This window comes from Stegastes partitus, unplaced genomic scaffold (assembly GCF_000690725.1).
Source record: "Stegastes partitus isolate 25-593 unplaced genomic scaffold, Stegastes_partitus-1.0.2 Scaffold67, whole genome shotgun sequence".
In the NCBI taxonomy this organism is placed as follows: Eukaryota; Metazoa; Chordata; class Actinopteri; family Pomacentridae; genus Stegastes; species Stegastes partitus.
Genome location: NW_007577798.1, coordinates 427,566 through 449,934, shown reverse-complemented (window position 1 = coordinate 449,934; position 22,369 = coordinate 427,566). Strand labels below are relative to the sequence as shown.

Genomic DNA, 22,369 nt, shown 5'->3' with positions numbered 1-22,369 from the left:
TTGGTTCTCATGTTTACGGTAAAAACAACAACAAAAAATGTAAACTTTAGGAGGGGGTAGTCTTACTCTAGTTAGCTGATTGAATGACATTTATTACTAGAATTAGTATTAATAGTAACATTTTAGTGGACGTCCTTGAACTACATTATTTTATCAACAACTAAATGACCAAAATGTACTTCCATCGCTTTTCTGCATCTGAGTGTCGGGGCAGAGGGGTTGTTTAGTTGCCTGAATAAACTTAAAACCATTGCTTTTTACACAAAGTTATAAAAGCAATTGTAGTCGTGACACGAACAAAGTAGCTGCTTCAAAGAAACAGTAGATGTAGAAATGTGACAGTTAAGGTTAAGGCATCCTACAACATTGTCTTTTGGGAGGTACACGTGGCTGTGTGCTGGTGTTGTGGGAGCAGGACGATGCCTCTATTAGGCCATTCTGCCTGTACAAAAGAATAAATTACCTACTGTCTGTAGTATTACATCATATTTAATGAGCTGTTTTTATTCACAGTCTCAGTTTTAAAAGTAAGTAGTTCCTACAGCTGACAGGTAAGTGATGGGAGGTTTACAGTAGCTTTCTCTGAAATGTTGTGAAGCATCAAATGAAAGTACCCCTTCAGTAAATAAGCATGTCCATGAATGCACATAATACTCTATCTATATGTAAACAGGAAAATGTGACTTACTCAACCTTGAGTAGCCCTTCCGATGGTTCTACTGTTTGCTGTATGAGATGCAGAAATTAGAGCAGCATACACAGACCTAATTCTTTTCTCCATTTATTATTACACATGGGGATAAAACAGTGCAACCATGTTAAAACAGACACCACAGTGCCAATGAACTCCCGTTTGATTGCATGATTATGACAAACAAAAGGAATAGACGTAGTGACCCATATCCCGACAGGGAGCCTGGTTACTTTTACTCCCTACCGTGATGCCTTTTGTAAGCCCATCACACGGCTTAATAATAAAACATTTACACTGGAGTAACAGAAGCATTCACAGTCAGTGCAGATGTATAGAAACAAAGAAAATCACAGACTTTGTCACACATTTCTAAAAATCAACAAAACTGTATTTCCTACAATGGGGTTCCTCTCATGATAGACAACATGGCCAGAAACTTTAGAAGGTTCTCAAACAAGTTGAGACTTACAGAAAAAATAATAAATCAACAAACCAAACCAAAAACTGCTCAAGAGATCGCATTTCTGTTTCCATGTACAAATCTACAATGAATGCTGTGAACACTGTCAGTGAGACACTGAAGCTGTACGTTTCTAAAACCTGGCTTTTAAAAGGCTCAAAATCAGCCACATTTTCAATAATAAAACTTCTACTTAGGCCTGGAAATGCACATCTGCATGAAAAATATCAATGTTTGCCGAAATGTTCTCTTAAAAATGACACGTGGATATAGGGTGTTTTTAAGAAGCTTAACACCCAAACACATTTTTCTTTTGAGTCTTCCACTGTAATGGTCCAATCGTGTGTGTGTGTGAGAAACTTAACACACAGAACATCACCGCCAATGTTAAACAAACACGTAAAATAATCCACCTTTTGGATCAGACACACCTGAGCATCCTCAACAAGAATTCACGATTTCACCGCAGGCCTGGTCAGAGAGTGGTGTGCACACTCGATTCAAGGCCTGTCATATAAATTATACTTTTAAATGTCTGAAGTACAGGATATTGCATTTGAAGATGAATGAGACACACGGAGTGCACACAGACACACTAATGCACTCGCACGCACGCACACACAACAGCAGACAGGAAGAGGAACCGGTGGAGCCTCAAGAGCTGCTGCTGTGTGCCCCTGTGTCGTCCTCTCGCTTCTGCCGTTTCTTTGCTCTGATTTCATTCATGGCTTCTTCTATTGAGCGAGTGTCCCTCTTGTTGGCCACCGGAACTGGGACAGAGAATTACCAACGTTACGAATGAACAGAGAAAACAGAGAAATTCAGCGTTTCTACGAGGCCGACACTCACCACAGCCATAAGCCCTGTTGGCCTCTAGTGTGTGTGCAGCATCCTTTGCAGCCGAGGTGCCGATCAGGTGACTGTACTTGTCTCTGTAGTTGGAGTTGGGACATGCCTGTGATGTTTTTGTCTGACTGGATGCCGCTTCCTCCTGCGCAGCCTGTTCCTGCGGCAATAAGGACGAGGAAAGTCAGAGACTGTGAGAGAAATCCAATGTCGGCTTATGTATCATTAGACATCATCAGGCTGCAAAGTGAAATGTGGTCTAGGAGTTAATGAAACTTTAAATGCCACTTTACTTAATCCTGCCTCACCTTCTGTTTCAGTAATTGAATTCCTTTATGTTCAGTGCTGGTGCTCTGAGTCTAATTCCACCTACTGCATAATTTAGAAAAATGCTAAAAAGTAGACAAGGAGCTGAGAAGAGGAGGAGGGGTGTGGATGTGTGAGCCAGAATCTGCTCAGTGCCTTCCTCTGGACAGAGAACGATGGAAAGTAGCATAGAACCACTGAGGGCTCTTAAGAGGTTTGAATTTTCCCTTCCAAAGAAAGAATGCAATGTAGTTTTGGAATCTACTACTACGGTTGTCAAAAGCACCAATCGAAACCACTGTACCAAAACTGAAATACCATAATATATAGTAGCAGACGTTTAGTAGAAAATAGCCTGTAAGTGATGAGTCTCATTCAGGAAATACATCCCTGAGCACACCTGCTCACCACTGATAAGAGGGTGTTAACATTATGTTTTAAATATGAAAATAAATGACACTGATAGTCCTGAACAGTTGACTCTGTTTCAGCATTGGCTTTTCAACCTTCAAAATGGTTTAAAACAGTGGCTGGCATTTTGCACCATTTTCAACCCTTGAAATGCCATTTTTTATACATTTGGTCGAAATGTATTGATGCGTTTCATCAAAGTTGAACCATATCTCAAAAATCATGTTTAAGTGTACAACAACTCTTTATTCCATCGTCCTCAGCATATATTCTGAACTGGTGGTGGTTTTTAGTCAGTTTACGAACTCCAGTGTTTACATCCAGATACTTATTGAAGAGTAAAATACAACACAGCAAGAAGCAAAATAGAGAAAGAAGTGCAAGTTACATTGGTTGTATTGTTTTACGGGGCTGTCATCTAGAAACAATACACAAGTATCTTACTTTTAGTCTGCGGCGTTGTTCTGCCAGCTGGGGATCCCACTCCTCTCCTTTACGATAGGCTTCCAGCTCTTCATCTGATGGAGCAAACTCCTGCCCCGGCACAAGATGGAACATAGTCACATTTCCCAACTACCTCATTATAAGTCAGGCCTGATGAGACTTTGTTTTAATGTCTAAAACCGACCTTTTTAAACAGCATGACGTAGCGACTCTCCTCGTCCTCCCCGAAAGAAAACGAAGTCAAACCAGCCACTTCGGCAACATCGTGTCTATGAAACAGGAAGAGGGGAAATTTAAACACCAATAGTTATGTGGAGAATCAGTCGTATTTTACCCGTTTATCAAAGCAATAACTACTTACAATATACTCCTTTCAATCTTCCCCATGGGATTGTATTTCCTTTTCTGTTGTGAACTGTCTTGGATGAAGTCTGACACTTCCTTCTCCATCTAAACAAGATGTAGGAAACCGCAGTGGTAATTATCAACATTGGTGAAGGGAGGCTGCAGGAGCTTTGTGCCAGAATTAAACTCTATGTGTCCGTAGATGTGACACTTCAAACTCTCACCTTTTTCCTGAACTCGGCTTTCTTTCTTTTCTCCATCTCCTCCATCTTCTTGAGTCTTGCTGCTTGCTCTTTGAAGAACAGAAGTTTTAGTTTTCATGAGGTTTATGTATGTCAGAGAGCATCCAACGGTTCCATTACAAACACAGATCACCCAGTCTCACAGCTACTCCTCGCCCACTTGTTGTCTTTAACGACTCAAGTCACAAAAAGGATGATCAAGAGACAGACTTCCTGTAATCCCAAAACCACATTACCAGATCGTTCGGGGCTCGGCCTTCAAATCCGGTGACTCAGATCCTATTATTTGTTGCATGTGTCTCCTGGCAAACAGTCTCTGATGTTTTATTAGTATGCACACTCTTAACTAACTTAATTAAACTGATTTGGTCTTTTTATTTTATTTTTTATCAGAGCGATGTTGTGGCTATGTTGTCACAACAACATAAAAGTGTTTAAAGTTTTTTTGTGACAATACTTCAGTCAGCATTGCTGCGGTGTTGCAAATGTATACTTGGGAACAACAGTTTAAAGATTACGTCTGCAAACAGGAAATATGATGAGGTATTCAAAATATCTCACGATACAGTGCAGCCACATGACATCTATGGGTTACTGCAGTTTTTATTACATATAAAGGGAGTTTAAAGCAAAAGCAGCTGCTGGTTGTAACTCTGAAAGTATTTAAGGAAGCTATCAGCAACTTATAAAGCCAGGATTTCATAATAAAATGAACAAAGCAGGGGATCATGCATATATGTATATTATTCGCTTACATCCACTTACTCTAAGCTCAAGAAAATGGCCATAACTTGTGCTAATAGTAAAGATCTTGAAAGGTCTGATCATTGGCAGACTGATAAGGAAGCTGAAACTGATCGTGAATTGAAATAACAGCTGTTTACTAGAAAATCAGACGGCTAAGAACTGTGAATGCTTTGAGGTAACTTCATTTCCGAGTTTGCCCCCAGGAGGCGCAGCAGCAGTTAAAGCAGTCCTGGTTGTTTACAGAGTGCTTTTAGCGGGTTTGTGTTACAGCAGCTGTCTGTAGTTCAGACGGTGGTCCGCAGCAGTCTGCAGCATGTCCCACTGAGGCGGTGCTAAACACGAGACAACACTTAGAGCTTACAGGAAAGCTCGCCTGACCAATAGCAGCACCAGAAATGCTCTGTTCGCCTGTGTATATTTTTTAATTTTGTTTTCATACATCTAACACTCGTATCATATTCATCTTAACGGTTTCAAACTAACACAAAAATGAGTGGTCGTTTCGGTAATACATCTTGTACCTCGTGCCTTTCGTCGGCTTTCCTGGTCGCCGACTGTTGGAGGTTTCTCCATCGAGCTTAAGATTGAACCCAGGAGGTCCGCCATCTTGGAATGATAGGGCAGACCGTCCAGGCCGTTGCAGCTGTAGAGGCCGCGCAGGCGCAGATAAACAGATTCTTCTTCGCTGGTGCACAAACAGCTGCATTTACATATATATGTCGCCCCCGTGTACCAGAAGGCTGTATTACAAGCCTGTTGTGTAAACAAAACAAGTTACACAAAAGAACGATACTTAAAATGATTAAACTTCTCAGAACATTCAGAAGATCAAGGATGAACTAGTCAGGATCTACCTTCTTGCTCCCAAACCTGACACTTGGGCCAGGTTTTTCTAAGGTAATTTAAATTGCTAGGAGAATAAACCCTATTCTGTTACCAGTTTCATAAAAAGTAATATTATCCATGATGTGTACTGACTTGAGTGTATTTGTTTCCGTTTCTATGCAGGCCTCCCTAAAACAGATTTGGGAGTGATTGAAGCCTGAGAGTGACCGGTACTGAGGTCGTTAGCTTTAATAGCAGCTGGGGGTGGGGAGATATCCAACACCTTGAACAAAGAAAGGAATATTCATTTAAGGCCACCAGTTACCTTGATCTGAATAGTAAGGATGAGCTTTCACATTTCTTTTTGTCCTTATCTAGCTTGCAGTGTTGGGCCATTGTTATTTTTTTCTCCCTTTAAGTAGATATTCCAAGGATATTTTTTTTCATTTAAAGAGCCTTTGGATGTGCTCTACTCAGTTTCCTGTCTGATGTTGTGGTTTTCTTATCTTATTGACTAATGTTGATGAAAATAATTGTTCCGGATTGTGAATTTTATCTTTCTTTGTCTACACCGTCCCTAAAAATATTTTAATCAGCCAGTGAGAGAGCCTTAGTTATAGCACTTTGAATTGCCCTGTGTGTTAATGGTGCTATATAAATGAATTTGGCTTGCCTTGTCTTATTTCTAAATGCATGCATAATGCAGATACTCTGTGTAGCTTGCAACTATAATTATTCTGTTAGTTTTTTGTACCCTAAAGTAGGCACAAGCACACATATTGGTGTGTTTTTTAATGTCTCTGGCAAATAAATAAAGGACTTCTACCTTTCCAAGCCCCTCTAAATGTCTAAACGGATGTGAGGATGGGATGTGATACACCAGATTATGGGGCCTCACTCAGTAGAGATGGCTTTCTGCTCTTCTATAGTCCCATATGTAGTCCAACAAAATAATATCAGTGCAATTTCAGAGTCATCCTAAATCTATATTCTGTAGGTTAGTCATCGGCAAAGGAAAAAATATTGGTCATTGATCTATTTTTTTTTTTTTTTTACAGCTTCTTCAGAAAGGGGAGTGTGAGGCCATGTGGTTTGAGGTCATGTCAAGGCAAGTCACCCTTGTTTATATGGCACATTTAAAGCAGCAGCTGTTGGGCCAAAGTGTTTTCCATCAGAACAATAAGGTTGGTGTTGCAATCTAACCTAACCAGTTTAAATATTGAGGTTAAGCCCCGACAGTGTTTTCATGGTGTGAATCATGTGAGTCATTTAAATATTAAAGATTAAAACCCTGCAAAAATGAAATAAAATAGAACTTCACCTGACTATAGTAAATATTGAGGCTAAGACCTTGGGGTATTAGGAAAATTGCTTTTAAATTTGGCAAATGCACTGTCCTCTGCCTCACTCTGATGGAAACAACTATAATTCTACTAGTCCTCTCCTGCTCACTTGTTTTTTTTCCCCCAAGCATTCCTTAGGTTGATTATTCACAGATTGTCTTTTTTTTTCTTCCTTTATCAGAGTGTGTGTGAGAGAGAGAGAACAAACAAGCAAACAAACATCTTTACATAAGCACTAGGGGGCATGCTATACAAATACATGTCTGTGTGCTCATGCCTTGTGTTGTTATTGTTGTGTTAACAATTCTGTCCCCGCGTCACCGGAGCGGCGTGTTTTGTGCAGTTTGATTGTAGTTCCACAGCATCAGCAATAACACATGAACTACTGCCATATTCAGATGAGGGGAGAGCAGTGGATGAACAGAGGGCAGCCCTGAAAACACAGCAGGACAGACAGAACTGTGCTGCTTATTGTGTCTAAAATAAACAGATTAGACAGTATTTCACTTGTAATTTAAACCTCTGCAGGGCGTGTTGTTTTGCAGGAGTCCTTTGTGGTCAGTGTTTGCTCCTCTGTCCAGCCATAGGGGCGTATGTAAGTACAATACCACATGAATGTCCGTTTTTCATTTAGATTTCTGTGTTGGTGCAGAGTAGAGAGAATTCCTATCATTAAATCACATTAAATAAAACTATTCCGTCTCACATTGAGGACAGGAAATTGCAGAATGGTTCTTTGTAAAAAAGCTGGAAAGCAATCTCAAGTTCTCAAGAGGCTGCAGCTGTTGACTAAGCTGAGTAAGCTTATAGTCGTGACCTCCGGCCCTCAGACTCCCATCATTCAGCGATACTCTGTTATTGTGATTTGGACAGAGCACGACGGACTCCTCCCCCGTGCTTGAAATGCCGTATAAATGCAGCATCAGCCTGTCAACAGCAGTGTCTGAAAGCTTATTGGTACCCCAACATGAAGGGACTGAGCTTGGTTCTCCTTGTGCTTCTCCTGATGCTCGCGGTCGGGGAGGGTAAGCAGCAGATAATACGTACATTTTCTTACCGTGTGAGATCAAATCGGGCAAATCATGATATGAGAAATGCTTAAGGTGCGCTGTGTTAACACCGGGCCTGTTTGTGTGGTTCTGAGAAGCAAAACTCTCATGAACTCATGAGATTCACAAGAAGTCAATTTATTTTGAAGATGTAATGATTTGTTGACCTCAATAAGTCAGTACTGCTGAGGGATATGATATTGAACTATCTGCAGGCGAGGATCCAGAGATGCAGTACTGGACCTGTGGGTATAGAGGACTCTGCAGACGGTTCTGCTATGCTCAGGAATATATCATCGGTCATCACGGTTGCCCTCGAAGATACAGGTAGGTCTATATGTAGATCTGTGCACGACTTTGTAACACTAAGTGTGAAATTCAGCAGAACAAAAACATGTATTCTAAAGAAGATCCAGATAAATTGCAAGATTAACTGAAGTTGTGTAATCATTTTCAGGTGCTGTGCCGTGCGGTCTTAGCACCCCGCCGGTGGTCTAATGAAGCCCAGAAGATGCCACCAGCGTAAAGTCTGACACATTCAGCACAGGTAGCTGGGATCCTGCTAACTCACGCGGCGTTCTTCCGGATCGACCACTTTCTCGGCCTCCTAACATCTTGTGGAATCTGAAAAACGGAGTGTGTTTGAAGTGGACTTTATGTATTTAGACAAAAGCTCGTTTACAGCTGTGTGGAGCTGCAATCATGTTGTTGTTGTGTGAAACTGACCCTGTATATCCGATCCTCACACTTGTACCCTCTGAAACAGAACTGTTATTAATTCTACTCTCTGACATGCAGTGTTGGCAATAAAGGCGTGAAAATAATCACACTGATGTTTGGCTTGTTGCTGTTCAGCTCGGATAATCCCCGTCGGCTTTAAATACATTATCCCAACTATAATGCAAAACAACTTTGCATCTGAAAAATACATATCGTTAACACGTATATGTGGAGCTCCCTACCCCACTTGTCCTGACCTTAGGGGAATAACAGCACAGAAAGCAGTCTGAGTTGAGTCTGGCATGCTTTCATACCGACAGGAGACAATAATGGTGAAGTGACCGACCCAAATAACCGTGATGGAATAGAGCTTTTGTGAATGAAGTGTTATGTCTCTTGTCTGTGTTTATGTTACCTCACTGGTCTGTCTGTCTGGACAACACTGTCTGGATCAGACCGACACCGTCACAATCCAGCAGTCGCGATTGCAAAGCAAAATTCATTGTCATATTATCTGCGTGTCTGCGGTTGTGAGGTTAAATGTCACTGCTGGTGAACTTTGATATTTTTTTTAATTTAAGGAAGCAATATAAAGATAAAAACAGATAGCAGCCATGATAGACATCAAAGTGCCTGTTATGATAAATTATACAATACTCACACCTATGAGGCAACTGATAAATACTTTTTATTATCTACACAGTTGTGTTGTTGAGTTAACTGAGGCGGGATCTGAAGATGGCTGATGACCGGCCCGGTGTAGGTGTCAAAGGCATGGGTGCTATTTGTAAACAGGAGCCAGCGTATTGTGCCCCGCATTGTCATCTGGGTTGAATCTTTGTACTATTCAGACAGCGCAGCGTGACCAAACTACAAAAGGGGAAACGCCTCCCAAACCTGTTTACATGTCTGTCTTCACAAAGCCAACAGCTTAAAACAGAAGGTTAATACAGAATGGGTGTGTTTTTTTTTGAGTTGCATTGCTGCAGAGGCACCAAGATGCTGCAGGGGCTTTTTTACAAGCTGAGGCAAATGAATCGCATTCTATTGGTTGTGAGTTATCAAAATAAAACTGTCACTTTAATCCAAAATTGTACATTAGAGAAGAAATCACAGTTGTGTGTTTTTTTTAAATAATACTTTAGGCCTAAACTAAACTGATTTCTCATTGCGTCATCAAGAAATGGATGTTTCAAGATGACTTTTTATATTAAATTTTATCTAATAAATTATATATTTGCGTGGATCATGTGAGAAGTGTATCCGCTGATGTAGTATTGAAAAAACAAGAGAAAGGCTGAAGTCATTTCTTAATGCCAAGTGAACAAAAATAAATCAGCCTCCACCTCAATAGATGGCAGTGTGTGAACATTATGACCCGACAACTGACAATTCCTCATCCAGAAAAAAACAAAACACGCACCGTTATGAATCTGGAGAATGACTGAGCGACTGAAGGCTCGTCCTGAAACCACTCCAGTCTTGTTCTCAGCCTCTGGCTGTTGCCATGTTAAAGGGTAAATCTTTGCTCGGGTTCGGAGTTCTCTGGGTGACATTTAATTCCAAATATTTTCCATGACCTTCACTCATGACCAGACCCAGCAGCTGAAAGAATCTCTGAAGACGTTGCTTCACCGTTAGAAGCAGTGTCAATATTCAGGTCAGAGTTTAACGTCTGTAGACTCAAAGCAGAAAAGTCATTAGGCTCTAGTATAGCCAGCTCCAGGTACATTATCTAAGCTTTTCATGCTACAAACAAAAGTGCCTTCTCTGCTGCTCCGTTACGGCTGAATTCTCAGGTCATCTTAGTGAATAGCTGATGCTCCTACACTCTTCCTCCAGTCTTTTTACAGTTAAGTTTGTACCCTTCGGACGCCGTTTTGCTCGGCCTTGATAAATCATGTCCACTGAATGCTGAGCGATATTCAGTTGGAAGCAACATCTGCTGAATGTAATGGTTTTTCCTCTAAGGTCGGTGTGGAGCAAGAGTTCATGTGCATGTTTCTCTAAATGAAAGAAAAGTAACGATAAAGCTGATCTAGCGAGAAGATAAAAAAATAAGTGAAGGAGCCTCTTGGATGAGAAACGTCCAGCTGCTTTCTACTGAAGACTTCCTGTAGTGTTGCTGCCTTGTTTGAGAATGTGCAGGTTTTGTTCTTCTGCGTCTACACCACGTTCCAACCAACATTTAGACTTTGATAATCAATACAGAGAGGTAACAACTACACTAAATTATTTTTATGATACAGAGCAGCAGCCAAAAAGTCTCCTGGTGGCATCAATTAACCTTGACCTGTTTCTAAATAAAAATAATGGATTTACTTTTAACTCCTCACTCAGAGACAGTCCGACTACAACAGTTGCTCAATATTTCTCGCTTATCAAGACGGCTTTTGAAAACAGGAAAAAGGAAGCAAACTGCAAAAACACTGCATCACATATAAACAACCCTACGAGGTGCTGTGTGTGAGCAAAATACTGAACCACCAAAATCTGGAACCAGTTTTAATCAATGAAAATGTTAAACACAGAGAAACATTCAGATAATCTTGTTGTTCAGAGGCATGAAAATTAAAAAGCTTCCCTGACAAGTGAGCTGGGCAGGGTTATTAAACAGTTTTTTTCTTCTTCTTCTTCTTCCAGAAACCTGACTCTAGGAAAGTTAAGGTACATGAAAAACATCAACTTCAACTGCAAAAATGTACTAAACTAGTTTAATCCCCCATGTTTCATATCAGTGCAAATTCAACACGAAGAGGTGAATTTTAGTGCTGCTAACAGTCGTACACCCCTTGGGTTTATGCGTTTGTTGTGCTCCAAAGGCATTGGCACAGTTTTTCCTGCTAAGATACAGTTTTAGTGTAACTATACGCAGTTCTGTGTCGCATGAGGTCTGACAGATGAGAAGCAGAAATGCAGTGTGAACTGTAGCTGCTGTTTTGTTGAAGCTTTATTGCATTTCTGACAATTAATCTCTGCTCAAATCTTATAATCAGGTTGTAGCTACAAGATGTAAATGTTATTTACCTTAAAATTGTACTGCAAAGACTATCAGGTATGGTAGGAGTACAAATGAGAAAAATGTGAGTGTAGTGTTGAATGCTTGTTTTTGTGGCTTCTCCAGGTGTGTTGCACAAAGCAGGATCATCTGCATGAGTTTGATAAATAAACCTTAGAGCATCTCTTCGTCCCAGCGAAAATCGAGATGATCAATGGACTTTACTACTTGAAGCCAGAGCAATTGTCTCCAAGTACAAAACAATAATTGATTAATATATAGTTTTTAAATATTTAAAAAAAAACAACAACAACTGATTGTTATTTTACTGCAGGTCATCTTGTATTTACTTTGCATGAAAATCTGGATCCTGCAGCTTCCACATTCAAAACTACACTCAGGTTTTCTACATTTTAAAATTGATTCCAGTAAGAGGATGCCAATTTTTGCTGGCATAAAGGAAGCATTTCATGAACTTGTATGCTATTTACATACAACTGTAACCTGAATACGAGATCTGAGCATCTTGCCTTTTGAAACAGTCATCCTTATGACATTAAACCCTGTCAAAATCAAGGTTATTATTTGTCTTACACCCATTTTTCATGTAAGTTAACTTCATATTACACTGACAACACACAACTAGCGCGAAACCTCAAGGGGAGTACAAAAGCTTCCACAGCACTGCATATGACAACATGTAATTTCACATCTCCAGCAAAGACATGCTTTAGCTTGGACGCCTGGACTTACAAGTCAGGCGTAACGGGTTAAAATCTGTAAGATACCGCTGCTGAGACAGTAAGGTGCAATCTTTAACATTGGTGGCAAAGCACAAATTAGCGTTAAACAATTGTTTTTCTTTTCAAAGAAAATGTTGATTATATGACCTGCAAGAAGGAAAACATTTGTTAATGAAAAAAAAAATAACAAAATGCCCTTAAAATTACAGCAGTCGGCTGATCTAAGCCTGAGAATCCGATTGTCTTAGCTTAGGAGAAAGGTACGATTTGGTGCCCTGTATCTGACGGGCCAACTGAGCTCGAGGCCAATTCACGTTTATTTCAAAATATAACCTGTAGCTTTATTTTATAGCTTAATCACTGTTTCACAAGTTGTTAAAAAAAATGATGGAGAAAAAAAAAGTAAAATGTTTCTGTTCTAAAGAATTTTAAAATGTCTACAACATGTCAAATGAAGTGAAATGAGAGTGCACTGACACCAACACTCCTTTCAAACAATTTATAAAAAAAACAAAAAAGGAAAGAAAATAAAGCACTAAACTAACAATCCATGTGCCTGCCAGGACAGAACAAAGCAAAAAAAACATTAGAACTTCTTTCCAATGTACATATTCATGTGTCATCACAAAGCTGGATTACCAGTTTGTCTTAGGACAAAATGACCCGCGACTAACTGGTAAATTGGCAGCAAACATTTGAAAAACAAGACAAAAAGAAAAGAGAAAGAAAAAAAAACACTGGAAAATGACAAAAGCAGTGAGGAACTTAAAATGACAAAAACAAAATTTGCAAACTTATTTACATTGATCACTTACTAAAATAGAACATATTTCATCCATCTTCTCTTGCCCTCAGATGCCAAATGGTAAAATTGAACCAGTCAAAAAAAAAAAAAAGACTTCTTTGTCCAAGCCACTTAGAATGAAAGGTTGTAGATGAGTGGTACTCAGTGCAAAACAGTAAAGATATAATCACAGACTGACTACCTGTAACTCATAACTGCCCACATTAGGTCAAAGACTGAGACAGTGATGGCATAACTTGTCAGAGACCCATAAAATATTCCGGCAGAGCTTCAATACAAACAGCATTTTCATATTCAAATCTGGTTAACAAAAAAAACAAAAAATCATCAATCTTTTACAAAATGTAAATTTTTCTTTAGACTCTGGAGTCTAACTTGGAAAAAACCTCGCGAATGACTCTGATGCTGTTTGAATCCGTGCCTGTCCAGACTAGTAGTGCATGTGTCCGATTTATGCAGCTCTGAAGACGCTGCATCGACTCTAACAATCGGTCTCTGACTCAGATTTCATGCTCCGTCGTATTCTCAGTCGGCACCTCATGAAGGACATTATAAACAACACATAAGGGAGGGTTATGGCTTAACTGTAAAACACAGATCACTGCATGCTACAGATCTACTTTGCAAAATAGTCCTTGTGGTCGCTGTGCTGAATTATCTGGAGCTGAGCCACCAGTGGACGCCATCGCAGCTCAAATGTGCCCCCAACGTTAAGATGGAGCGTTTAAAAAAAGCATCTTTAAGAACGTTTTAAGTGACTTTTTGGAGAGAGCTCCCACTCCAAATAGCTCAAACTCTTAAAAATGTAAAATGGTTCTAGGTACCATGTACGCACTAAATCCTGTCTCTGTGTTGTGATGACAGAATCTACTGCTTGACGACTTTAAGGTTCTGACCGACTAAAAAACACAACAGACCTTCAAAAGTGTTTTATCTGTTACTGAGTAAGCAGTCACTATTTAACTGAATGTTTGCCGTTTTTGGCTGTTGAGTGATTTTTTTTTTTCATTGTGCATCACCGTCTTTCACACTGAGACAAGCCAGTTGTCACTTCTTAAGGTCTTTGTGCAGTTTAGGAGCTTTTCATAATGTCCATTTCAAAATGTATTGTTACACATTTTGACAGCTCTGTAACAGACTGAAGTTAATTCAGCTCGCAGGCATATTTTGCAAAATAATAAACGAAAACAAGCTACACATTAGGGTTGGAAAATGGGACAAATACATCAGCTATTAGTGTTACACTGACTCCATGGCTGATCGACTTTGTTCAGCTGTTTCAAACTCACCAAAATGTGTGCATTTATACGCCTGCTGCAACAGCATTAAAGGCTTCAAGCATTATGCAAATATTTAAGCATTAAGGTGCATTTCTATGCCATCAGTACTTGCAGTGAACCTGCCAGTATGGGGCTTAATTAACCAATAGCCTGCACAGTGTCCTGCACAGCATCAAACATTACCTGCGCTTCAGTGTGGCTTTTCATAAGGTTTCATGTTAATATCACTTTCATGGCTTTGTAATCCAGTGGTATACTGTAGCTTTGCAGATGCAACAAACAGTTGATGATTCTAACATCTATCGCCTGTTAAACTGGTAATGGTGACCAGTTGGATAAGTCTGCCCGATCGCCCAACCCTAACATGTGTAACGTACGGTGATGTGGTGGCACAGAACAACATTATGAAAGTAAAGATATATGGCCAAAGATCTTCAAACACAAGTTATGGCCGTGCATCAAACTGGCATCGTTAGCAGTAGGATAGTCCGAGGAAAGGATCAGATGAGCACCTCTCCCACAGTCTGGCCAAACTAGGATTTCTGGCTCCAGGTTAAACATTGCGGAGTTGTATCCGAGTACACTCCATACCTTTTTGAGAATTTGCAGTCACAGAGGTGCCTGATAGGTACCTCGTCTCGACAGATCTCATCTTTACAAAATTAATTCCACTTTTGGTCCCATTTTCCTTTCTCATTTTCCTCTTCAGCATTGAAAGCTGGAGTAACTGTTAAGGATTCGGATGATTCCTTGCAGTCCAGTGCAGCTGGCTGGCTTGAATGTATGGTGGAGGCTTAGGCTACTCACATTCAATGATGTTCAAGGCAGGGGCGGTCATTTGTGAAATACATAGATTGGCCTCTGAAAACCTGTCATGGCAGAGTAAATAAAAAAAAAAGATGAACATGAGCATCAAGCAACAAAGTTAGAAAATAAAAATGTTCTGACAAATCATTGGGTAGTTACCTCTTACTGAACACTTGGGGGCCCCGAGGGACTCAAAACTGGTGAAGCCCACCTCAGATGTAAGATATGATGAGAACTGGTCAGGTTTGAGGCGGATGCTGTGATAATTCCTGCTAATGTTATCCTGTTAAATGAGAAAGAAAGCAAATATTTGTTATATAAACAGCCAAACAGCCAAAGCTTTAACATCACTGCTGCTATATATACACACACACAGGCAGATTTGCTTGGTTGCAAAAGTCCTGTTTTGCCCTTACAGTCAGCTTCTTTCTCCTCACGTAGGATTCCCAGGGCTGCGGCTCCAGGATGAACATGCCTCCGGGACGGAGATGTCTATAGACTCTCTTGAAAAGCCGCTTGAGGCCACTGTCTCCCCAGTTCAGGTGAACCCATTTGGTAACGCTCAGGCACAGGATCACATCGTACTCTGCCCGCTGAGTCACAAGAAGATTATCGTTCTCCAGTACGTAATTGGCCTAAAGGAGAGAAGAGGTGAGGTGAGGAAAAATATGGCCTTGACAGGACAAACATTTTTGTGCAATTCAGTGGTACAGCGGTAATAAAGTAAAGAACTTTTTTTTTTCTTCCATTAGCACATGAAGGCTGCAGCCAAGGAAGTGAAAATCGAAATAGCCTAACTGAACAGCATTCATAAAAATGTCTTAAATTCAGTCTATTGAACAGAAGAGCGCATTAATGGACAGGTCAGTCTGAAAATAAATTGAATTCATAAATCCACTTGCATATCAGCTGAGTTTCAGTCAGCATAAGAACCACATCGTTGGTAAACAGGAAACAATGAAACGTCAGTGACACTCAGAGGCTGCATTTAAAATATGTAAATGCAGCCTGTAAATATATATGAATGCAAACACTGAACAATTTGTATATTAATAGGATGAAAGAAGTGACAATACAACCCTATGGCAACAGTATGCAACACACACACAAATGCAGCAATACCCACTAAATTTTACTGCTGCTCTGTCAGAACATTTGACTTACAAATAGATCAAGACTGACATGAATGTTTATGTGTGCAGAAAGGATTTTGTTGCAATAATCGGTTTAGCATTTGAAGAAATTTACAAAGTTAAAAATGCTTAGGTTTTGCTGCCTTCAGCTTCTCAAATGTGGAGATTTTAGGCTTGTCTCTGTTTGTCACAACTCTAAAAGATCATTTAACAAAAGTAAGTACAGAAACAGAAACATTTAGATCACCAAGGACAAAGGGTCACAAGTACTCAGGATTACAGCACACAGATATTAATAAATAGAATAACACTGATCTGCACTGATGGTAAATGAGAAAAAGCAGAACAGAAGAAGTTTGCTGAGGAGGAACAGAAGCAGGGTGTAATTTAATCTGCATTACCCTTTACATAGAACACAACGGAGAACAAAGTTTGGGAAACTTGATCAGAACAGACCTGTTTCACAGCAGACATTTTAAAATCAAAAAGCACAGGTGTCAAAAGCATAAGCTAGGAATCGGTCTATCACGCATTCAAGATAAATGATCACGGCATGCGAGATAGAGACAAAAACACAACTAAATAATAAACAAGCCATGCTAAGTTCTGTCAACACCCTAAAGAAGTCTTCGATCAAAGCTTCCAGTCACAACCACCTTTTTTATGAAGATAGCTAAAGACTCTGAGCACTTTGGACTTTTTCCTCTTGTTTACAGTCACCATGGATTCATTTGTCATATACCAGCTGTCCTGTTTTTTCACCCTCAAATCCATCTTGTTTCACATAGTCTGAGGGGTTTCAGACATTTCAGTGATTTACAGAATGAGGTCTGTGCTGCGCTGCTGTTATCTCTAATACTCCCGGCAAAAAAGGAGGCACTTAACGAATTCATTCAGAAACACTACAGTTAATCTGCATCTAACCACTTCATGCAGCTGCCTGCACAAAGCCTGTAAGGCACAAGGCCAATGGACTGAAAAACACTTCAATAGAAACTATAATAACATTAATAATGCATTTTAATACAGTATCTTTTATCATTTATATTTGTGACAGGAAAGCAGTTGGAAAAAATTGTCAAAAGGTGACATGTGATAGAGTGATGCCATCAGAAATGCTTACAGCCTTCCTCTTTGTCACTTCCATCTTTCAGTTCTGAACACCACTAGTTGTTTCAGCGATTAGTGAGCCTCCAAGGATGACAAACAAAGGGAAATGGAAATTCCCTTAAAACTCAATTCCAGATAAACTAAATGGTGCACACTACATGCTTTAATGGAATATGCAGTAACAGTGCTATCCCTAATTTAAAGGCTTTAAGAATATTATCATCATCATTGTGATTGTCGTCGTTGTCGTCATCATCATCATCATCATCATCATCATCATCATCATCATCATCATCATGTCCCAGGGGGTGGAAGAGGGTGCACAAATTAGATCAAGCCCTCTTGTGAAGTCAGTCAGTCAGTCAGTCGTCAGAATGAGGCAGTCATATTCTTAAAATATCCTTTATGTGTGTTTTGAAATGCCGTTACCCTAATGACAACAATGCATAAAATACAGCCATAATGCAGGCAGCGTCTAATTATAGTGAATTTGTTCTAACCTCCATCTAAACTCCCAAGATGCAATAACATAGCAATATCTGACATAATGCGAAAAAATGTTCACACAGCCATCTTACCTTGATGAAAGACACATTTGAGGGGAACTCCCCAGGCTGCGTGGTGGATGTTTCTGTTAGTGGAGGTGCAGCGATGGGCCCCCTGGAGATCCGTAGGGACACAGGGAAAGAGCAGCTCACAGAGTGATCAGCAGGGGGTGAATCACAATCTTCTTTCACTATTTTCTCTGTTTTGCTGTCCTGCCTCTGGGTCCCTGTCTCATCTGTGTGACAGGAGTCATTGTCATTTACAGCCTCCGCAGGGCCACTTTCTCCTTTCACCGGTTTCCCATTTTCATCCCTGCTCTCGGCTTCATTGTGCTTCTTTTCTGTGCCTGTGTGACTCTCATTTCCATTCCTCTCCTCCTGTTTAGTTGTCTTTTTCCCCTGCATTGCACGTCTGGCCTCTTGGGTCTGCAGCTCAGACAGATAATGTCTGATGTTCTTACGAGCTGCATGTACCAGACCACTGTCAATATCTAGGCCCAGTATGCGGGCAGGTCTTAGCATTTTGGCAATATAGAGTGTGAGGTGGCCTGAGTTGCATCCCAAGTCCAATACATCTTTACCTTCAAACCACTCTGGACGAAGCACACGTATACGTGGGTCTTCACTGCTGCCTGGGTTGCGGTAGCCATAATACTTGTTGTAGTTCCCATACTGGAACTTCTTCTGCGGTTCCTTCGCCTGGTTGTACGGCTGCTGGTGCTGGCGAAATCCCATACCTGATTTGGAACCACTCCTTGGTGTGTGAAATGAATTTTTTGTGCCCCCTGCACCACAACTCCTGTCTCCAGATCCTGACTTTGCAATGGGAGTAGAATGGGTCACAGGAGGCTCAATTTTGCCTGAGTTGCGCCTTCGCTTGCGCCTGCTTGTGTGCTGGTTAGGTCCCCCTGACAGGGAAGACGTGGAATCCTCCATCGATACAGATGTCATCTCGTCCTTGCAGCTGGCTGAGTTGTCAGCTGTGTGCTCATGGGAATCCTCTGTGACACTGGAGAAACTGTTGGACTCTTTGGAGACATCTAGTGCAGAACATGAGGCTAACATGCCTGAAGGCAGTGTGGAGGTGCCAGTTTTTGCCTCACTTTTTCCTGATTCTGAGAGGCTAAGCTGTGTTGAAATCCCACTACCACCACCACCACCTCCTCCTCCTCCTCCACCATGATGTCTGTTGCGGTGTCTTTTCCTTCCACCACTCTTGTAGGGGGACACCAAAAAGCTGCTGTCTGCGATCCCACTGTTGAGGTTCAGCGGATCTGTGATGTCTCTGGGGATGAGTATCTCCACAGGGTCTCGACTCTTCGCTGGCAGAGGGGAAGATTTGGGTGTCTCTGCATTCAGGGCTCTGTTGACGTCCTCATCCAGCAGACTGTTGAGATTCAGTGGGTCAAATATGTTGCCACCCAAGAGGAAGTTGGTGGGCAGGACGGAGTCACTCTCAGAGTTGGCCCTTCGTCTCCTCTTGCCAGAGGTCGGATGCTTGAAACTAGAGTTTGCCGTGTTGCGCCGCTTTGTTAGCTTTGTTTGTTGCTGTTGTTTGGAATGATGAAAGCTGTTTCTTCGATTGATGCTATTCTCGTGCCCTCTGGCTCTCTGTCCAGCACTGTCATGGAGGGTGAGCGCGTCGGTCGTGCTGGTGTGTTTTGGTGAGGCTGCAGTGCCTGGGACAGGACAAGCAGCTGCAAAGTCAGGGGTGGCTGCAGTTCCCTCCATCATCACAGACAGACTGCCGTAACCTCCAGTGCAATCTGAGAGCTGCAGAGATGAAGTTGAGCTGGCCCGTGGACTGCCAGTTTTTGCAGATTCCTCTTCAACAGACATCTTTTTTGATTTCCAGAGCTGATGAAGACATGGAAGTGTGTCTTGGTCTGAAAATCACAGAAAACTAAGTTTAAATAAAAAATGCATGACAGGAATTCTACAAATTCTTTTAAAAAAGGGGAACAGTGTTGCTGAAAATCAAGCGCTCCCCTGCAGTGGCACACACTCAGATCTGCTAAGTAAAGTCACTAAGTAGCCTAAGTTGGCAAACTTACTACTACGATATGCTTATGGGATTCTGTTAAGTCTAAGCACCTGTAGGGGTCAATGCAAACAACACCAGTGGTCAATCACTTTGTATTTACAGCTGATCGTGAATAAATAACCCTTTACTTCCCACTGTCATTTTCTAAAAACATTACTGCACTAATAGCAAAATCCCCCCTTTCAAACGCAGTGAGTCTCAAGGACTACACCGTTAGCAAGAGTGGTAATCTCAAGTCTCAAGAGTGTCTACTCAGGGGTTACTGACCTGAAAAGTTTGGGAGTCCCAGTGTTACCTAGTTAGCAAGCTAGCTCCTAGCTTCTCTATCGCGGGCCAGAGAACTGAAACGTCGAGTAAACGTTGAGCTCCTCTCCGGCCAAAAAAAGCGTTCTGAGACAAACAGTGAAGTACCCACCTCGATATGCTGCCGCCTGAACCCCACTAAAACCGCGAGTCGCACTCATGAAAGTGATACTAGCTCCCAGATGGTCACCTATAAGCGTGCAGTCACCAGTGTAGTCACCATCAAAATAACAGTCTCACCTCGCAGCTCTCCCCGCCTCCGGCCGGACTGTCACTACCCCGCACTCTCCCGACTCGAGCTAACGCTAGCGCGCAGCTAGCAGCTCACAAGTGTTCCTACGGCGGCGGTTAGCAGCGCCGACACGCAACTGTTCACGGCGCCGACTCTCCGCGCTGCTGTGTGTAGCACGGTAACGGCTCCTCTGCCCTCTCAAACTGCCTTGTCGACTTGTTCAGTCAACTCCTAGTCGGCCAGTGTCGGGCAGGTTGGTGAATAAATTATTCCATTCGCTGATAGAGTCGGCATGGCGGCGCATCCGGCCTCCGAGCTGTAGCCCAAGATGACTGGGGCGGAGATCCCTGACTGGTGCTCGCAAGGTGGTGAAGAGAACTCCTCTTTAGGATATTATAATGAGCTTCCCTACTGCTGGTTAATAGGCTATTAAGGCTGCGACTCGAGATTACGTCCCGTATCGATGGATAAGTCACTTAATTTTGTTCAGTTAATTGTTAAGTTTGGCTGGAAAGTGGAGAGAAGAACTTAATAATGCTACAACAGAAACAGGGGCGCCTCCAGAAATTTCCTACAGGGGTGGCAAGATGGCGCCACCGAGGATGTCGGGGTGGCACACAAAAACCACAGGCCTCAGCTGAATGCTAGGACTTCTAGGAACGCTACTTCAATTCAAGACTTAAGAACATGCATACTGACATACTTTGGTTTCCTGTTTTACAGTTAAATTGACTAATTGTTTGATCTGAGTAGACTAATACAGCTAGCAGTTTGTTATTTGGAGGACTACTGCTGAAAATAGCCCTAGAGGAGAGATCATGCAGTTTATTTAACCCCAGGCCATTTGATTTAGGTGACATGTATTGTTCTTTTTTTTTTTTTTACTTTTGAAGATTTAAAAAAAAAAACATAAAAAGGGGGACATTTGTCATGCATTTGGAACCAAAAAATATGTCAACTTATCAAAAAATGTATTTAACATAAAAGTCAATAATGAATACCAACAAATATTTTGCACATATTCTTTCTTGGGGTCCCTGAAATACCTTCTGTGTATGGCAACATGAAAGTCCTGAATAGGTTTAAGGGGGGGAAAAATCACCCATAGGCAAAACATCCATAGTTTATTTATGATTCCAACACTGATAATTCTGTCCATCTGTGATGATAGTTTATCTGATTACAGCCAATCATGGTACAACAAAATGTTATTAACTTTGATTAGAGAGCTCATTCTCAAATACATTCTTAAGCACAATAATGTCACTGCTGCAAATATGCTGATTTACCCAACAGAAAAACTTCATTTATTTTGACTCTACTAAGTGAATCAGACTTTTACAGTAAAAGAACATTGAGCTGTGATGCTGAGGATTTAGCAATATAACTAAGGAACAAACTGCAGATAATAAATGGACTTTGTGCGTGACAGCTCACCTGTCTGAGGTAAAGAAAAGTACACCTTGTCAGTTACTGTTGACTGATCCAGTCTGAATGTCCAGGATAATTTATACTTCTAAGTAATTATTAAAATTACTTCTGTTGTTCCACATGTGTTTACAACGCCCTTCATTTGGACATGTGCTGCTGTTTGATGTTGCAAATTCAGAGGACAAACAGCTGGAGGCAACAAACTGACCTTCAGTTAATGTTTCTTTTGTTTGTCTGCGCGTTGCCCCCGTTAACGAAAGGCAGTACAGCCGAATGGTTAGAGCTACATCATAGTATAGAAATGTACAGTCTATGTGCTATGCAGAGCTGTTAGTCATCTAATGGTGCTGTCAATTGGACTCGGACACAGTTGCATTCACTGAAACTTGGATATCGGAGTTTCAGTGAATGAGCTTGACCTATCAGATCCAGAGGGGGCAATGAGATGTCAGGGGTGGCCATACATATTTTAAACCATCAATTCAAATTCATTGACAGTTAATTTA

General features: G+C 41.2%; 2 protein-coding genes across 4 annotated transcripts; both read right to left on the bottom strand.

Annotated features, from left to right (window-relative positions):
• Positions 1–765: 765 nt before the first annotated feature.
• On the bottom strand, positions 766–5,123 carry spag7 (sperm associated antigen 7). The gene is made up of 7 exons (XM_008276227.1): positions 5,017–5,123; positions 3,731–3,798; positions 3,523–3,611; positions 3,346–3,430; positions 3,162–3,251; positions 2,004–2,160; positions 766–1,924 (listed from the first exon to the last, which is right to left on the bottom strand). Exons 1-7 carry the CDS (start codon positions 5,099–5,101, stop codon positions 1,809–1,811), a joined length of 690 nt encoding a protein of 229 aa, XP_008274449.1. The 5' UTR covers positions 5,102–5,123; the 3' UTR covers positions 766–1,808.
• Positions 5,124–10,924: 5,801 nt separating this feature from the next.
• On the bottom strand, positions 10,925–20,987 carry LOC103353310 (7SK snRNA methylphosphate capping enzyme-like). 3 transcript variants are annotated; one of them, XM_008276225.1, is made up of 5 exons: positions 20,441–20,987; positions 17,887–19,739; positions 15,482–15,700; positions 15,225–15,348; positions 10,925–15,127 (listed from the first exon to the last, which is right to left on the bottom strand). In XM_008276225.1, exons 2-5 carry the CDS (start codon positions 19,690–19,692, stop codon positions 15,093–15,095), a joined length of 2,184 nt encoding a protein of 727 aa, XP_008274447.1. In that variant the 5' UTR covers positions 19,693–19,739; positions 20,441–20,987; the 3' UTR covers positions 10,925–15,092. The 3 variants fall into 3 exon arrangements, with proteins under 3 accessions (XP_008274447.1, XP_008274446.1, XP_008274448.1); XM_008276224.1 differs by lacking the exon at positions 20,441–20,987 and adding an exon at positions 20,313–20,431; XM_008276226.1 differs by lacking the exon at positions 20,441–20,987 and adding an exon at positions 20,165–20,303.
• Between the last annotated feature and the right edge of the window lie 1,382 nt (positions 20,988–22,369).

Excerpts from the sequence above, each read along its gene's own strand:
- spag7 (XM_008276227.1), bottom strand. The coding sequence starts at position 5,101 with ATGGCGGACCTCCTGGGTTCAATCTTAAGCTCGATGGAGAAACCTCCA. Across the intron at positions 3,799-5,016 it reads AAGCCGACGAAAGGCACGAG|AGCAAGCAGCAAGACTCAAG; the intron begins GTACAAGATGTA and ends TGTTCTTCAAAG. Across the intron at positions 2,161-3,161 it reads AACAACGCCGCAGACTAAAA|GAACAGGCTGCGCAGGAGGA; the intron begins GTAAGATACTTG and ends TTATTGCCGCAG.
- LOC103353310 (XM_008276224.1), bottom strand. The coding sequence starts at position 20,361 with ATGAGTGCGACTCGCGGTTTTAGTGGGGTTCAGGCGGCAGCATATCGA. Across the intron at positions 19,740-20,312 it reads TCAGGCGGCAGCATATCGAG|ACCAAGACACACTTCCATGT; the intron begins GTGGGTACTTCA and ends TGTGATTTTCAG. Across the intron at positions 15,128-15,224 it reads CCCCAAGTGTTCAGTAAGAG|GTTTTCAGAGGCCAATCTAT; the intron begins GTAACTACCCAA and ends CTGCCATGACAG.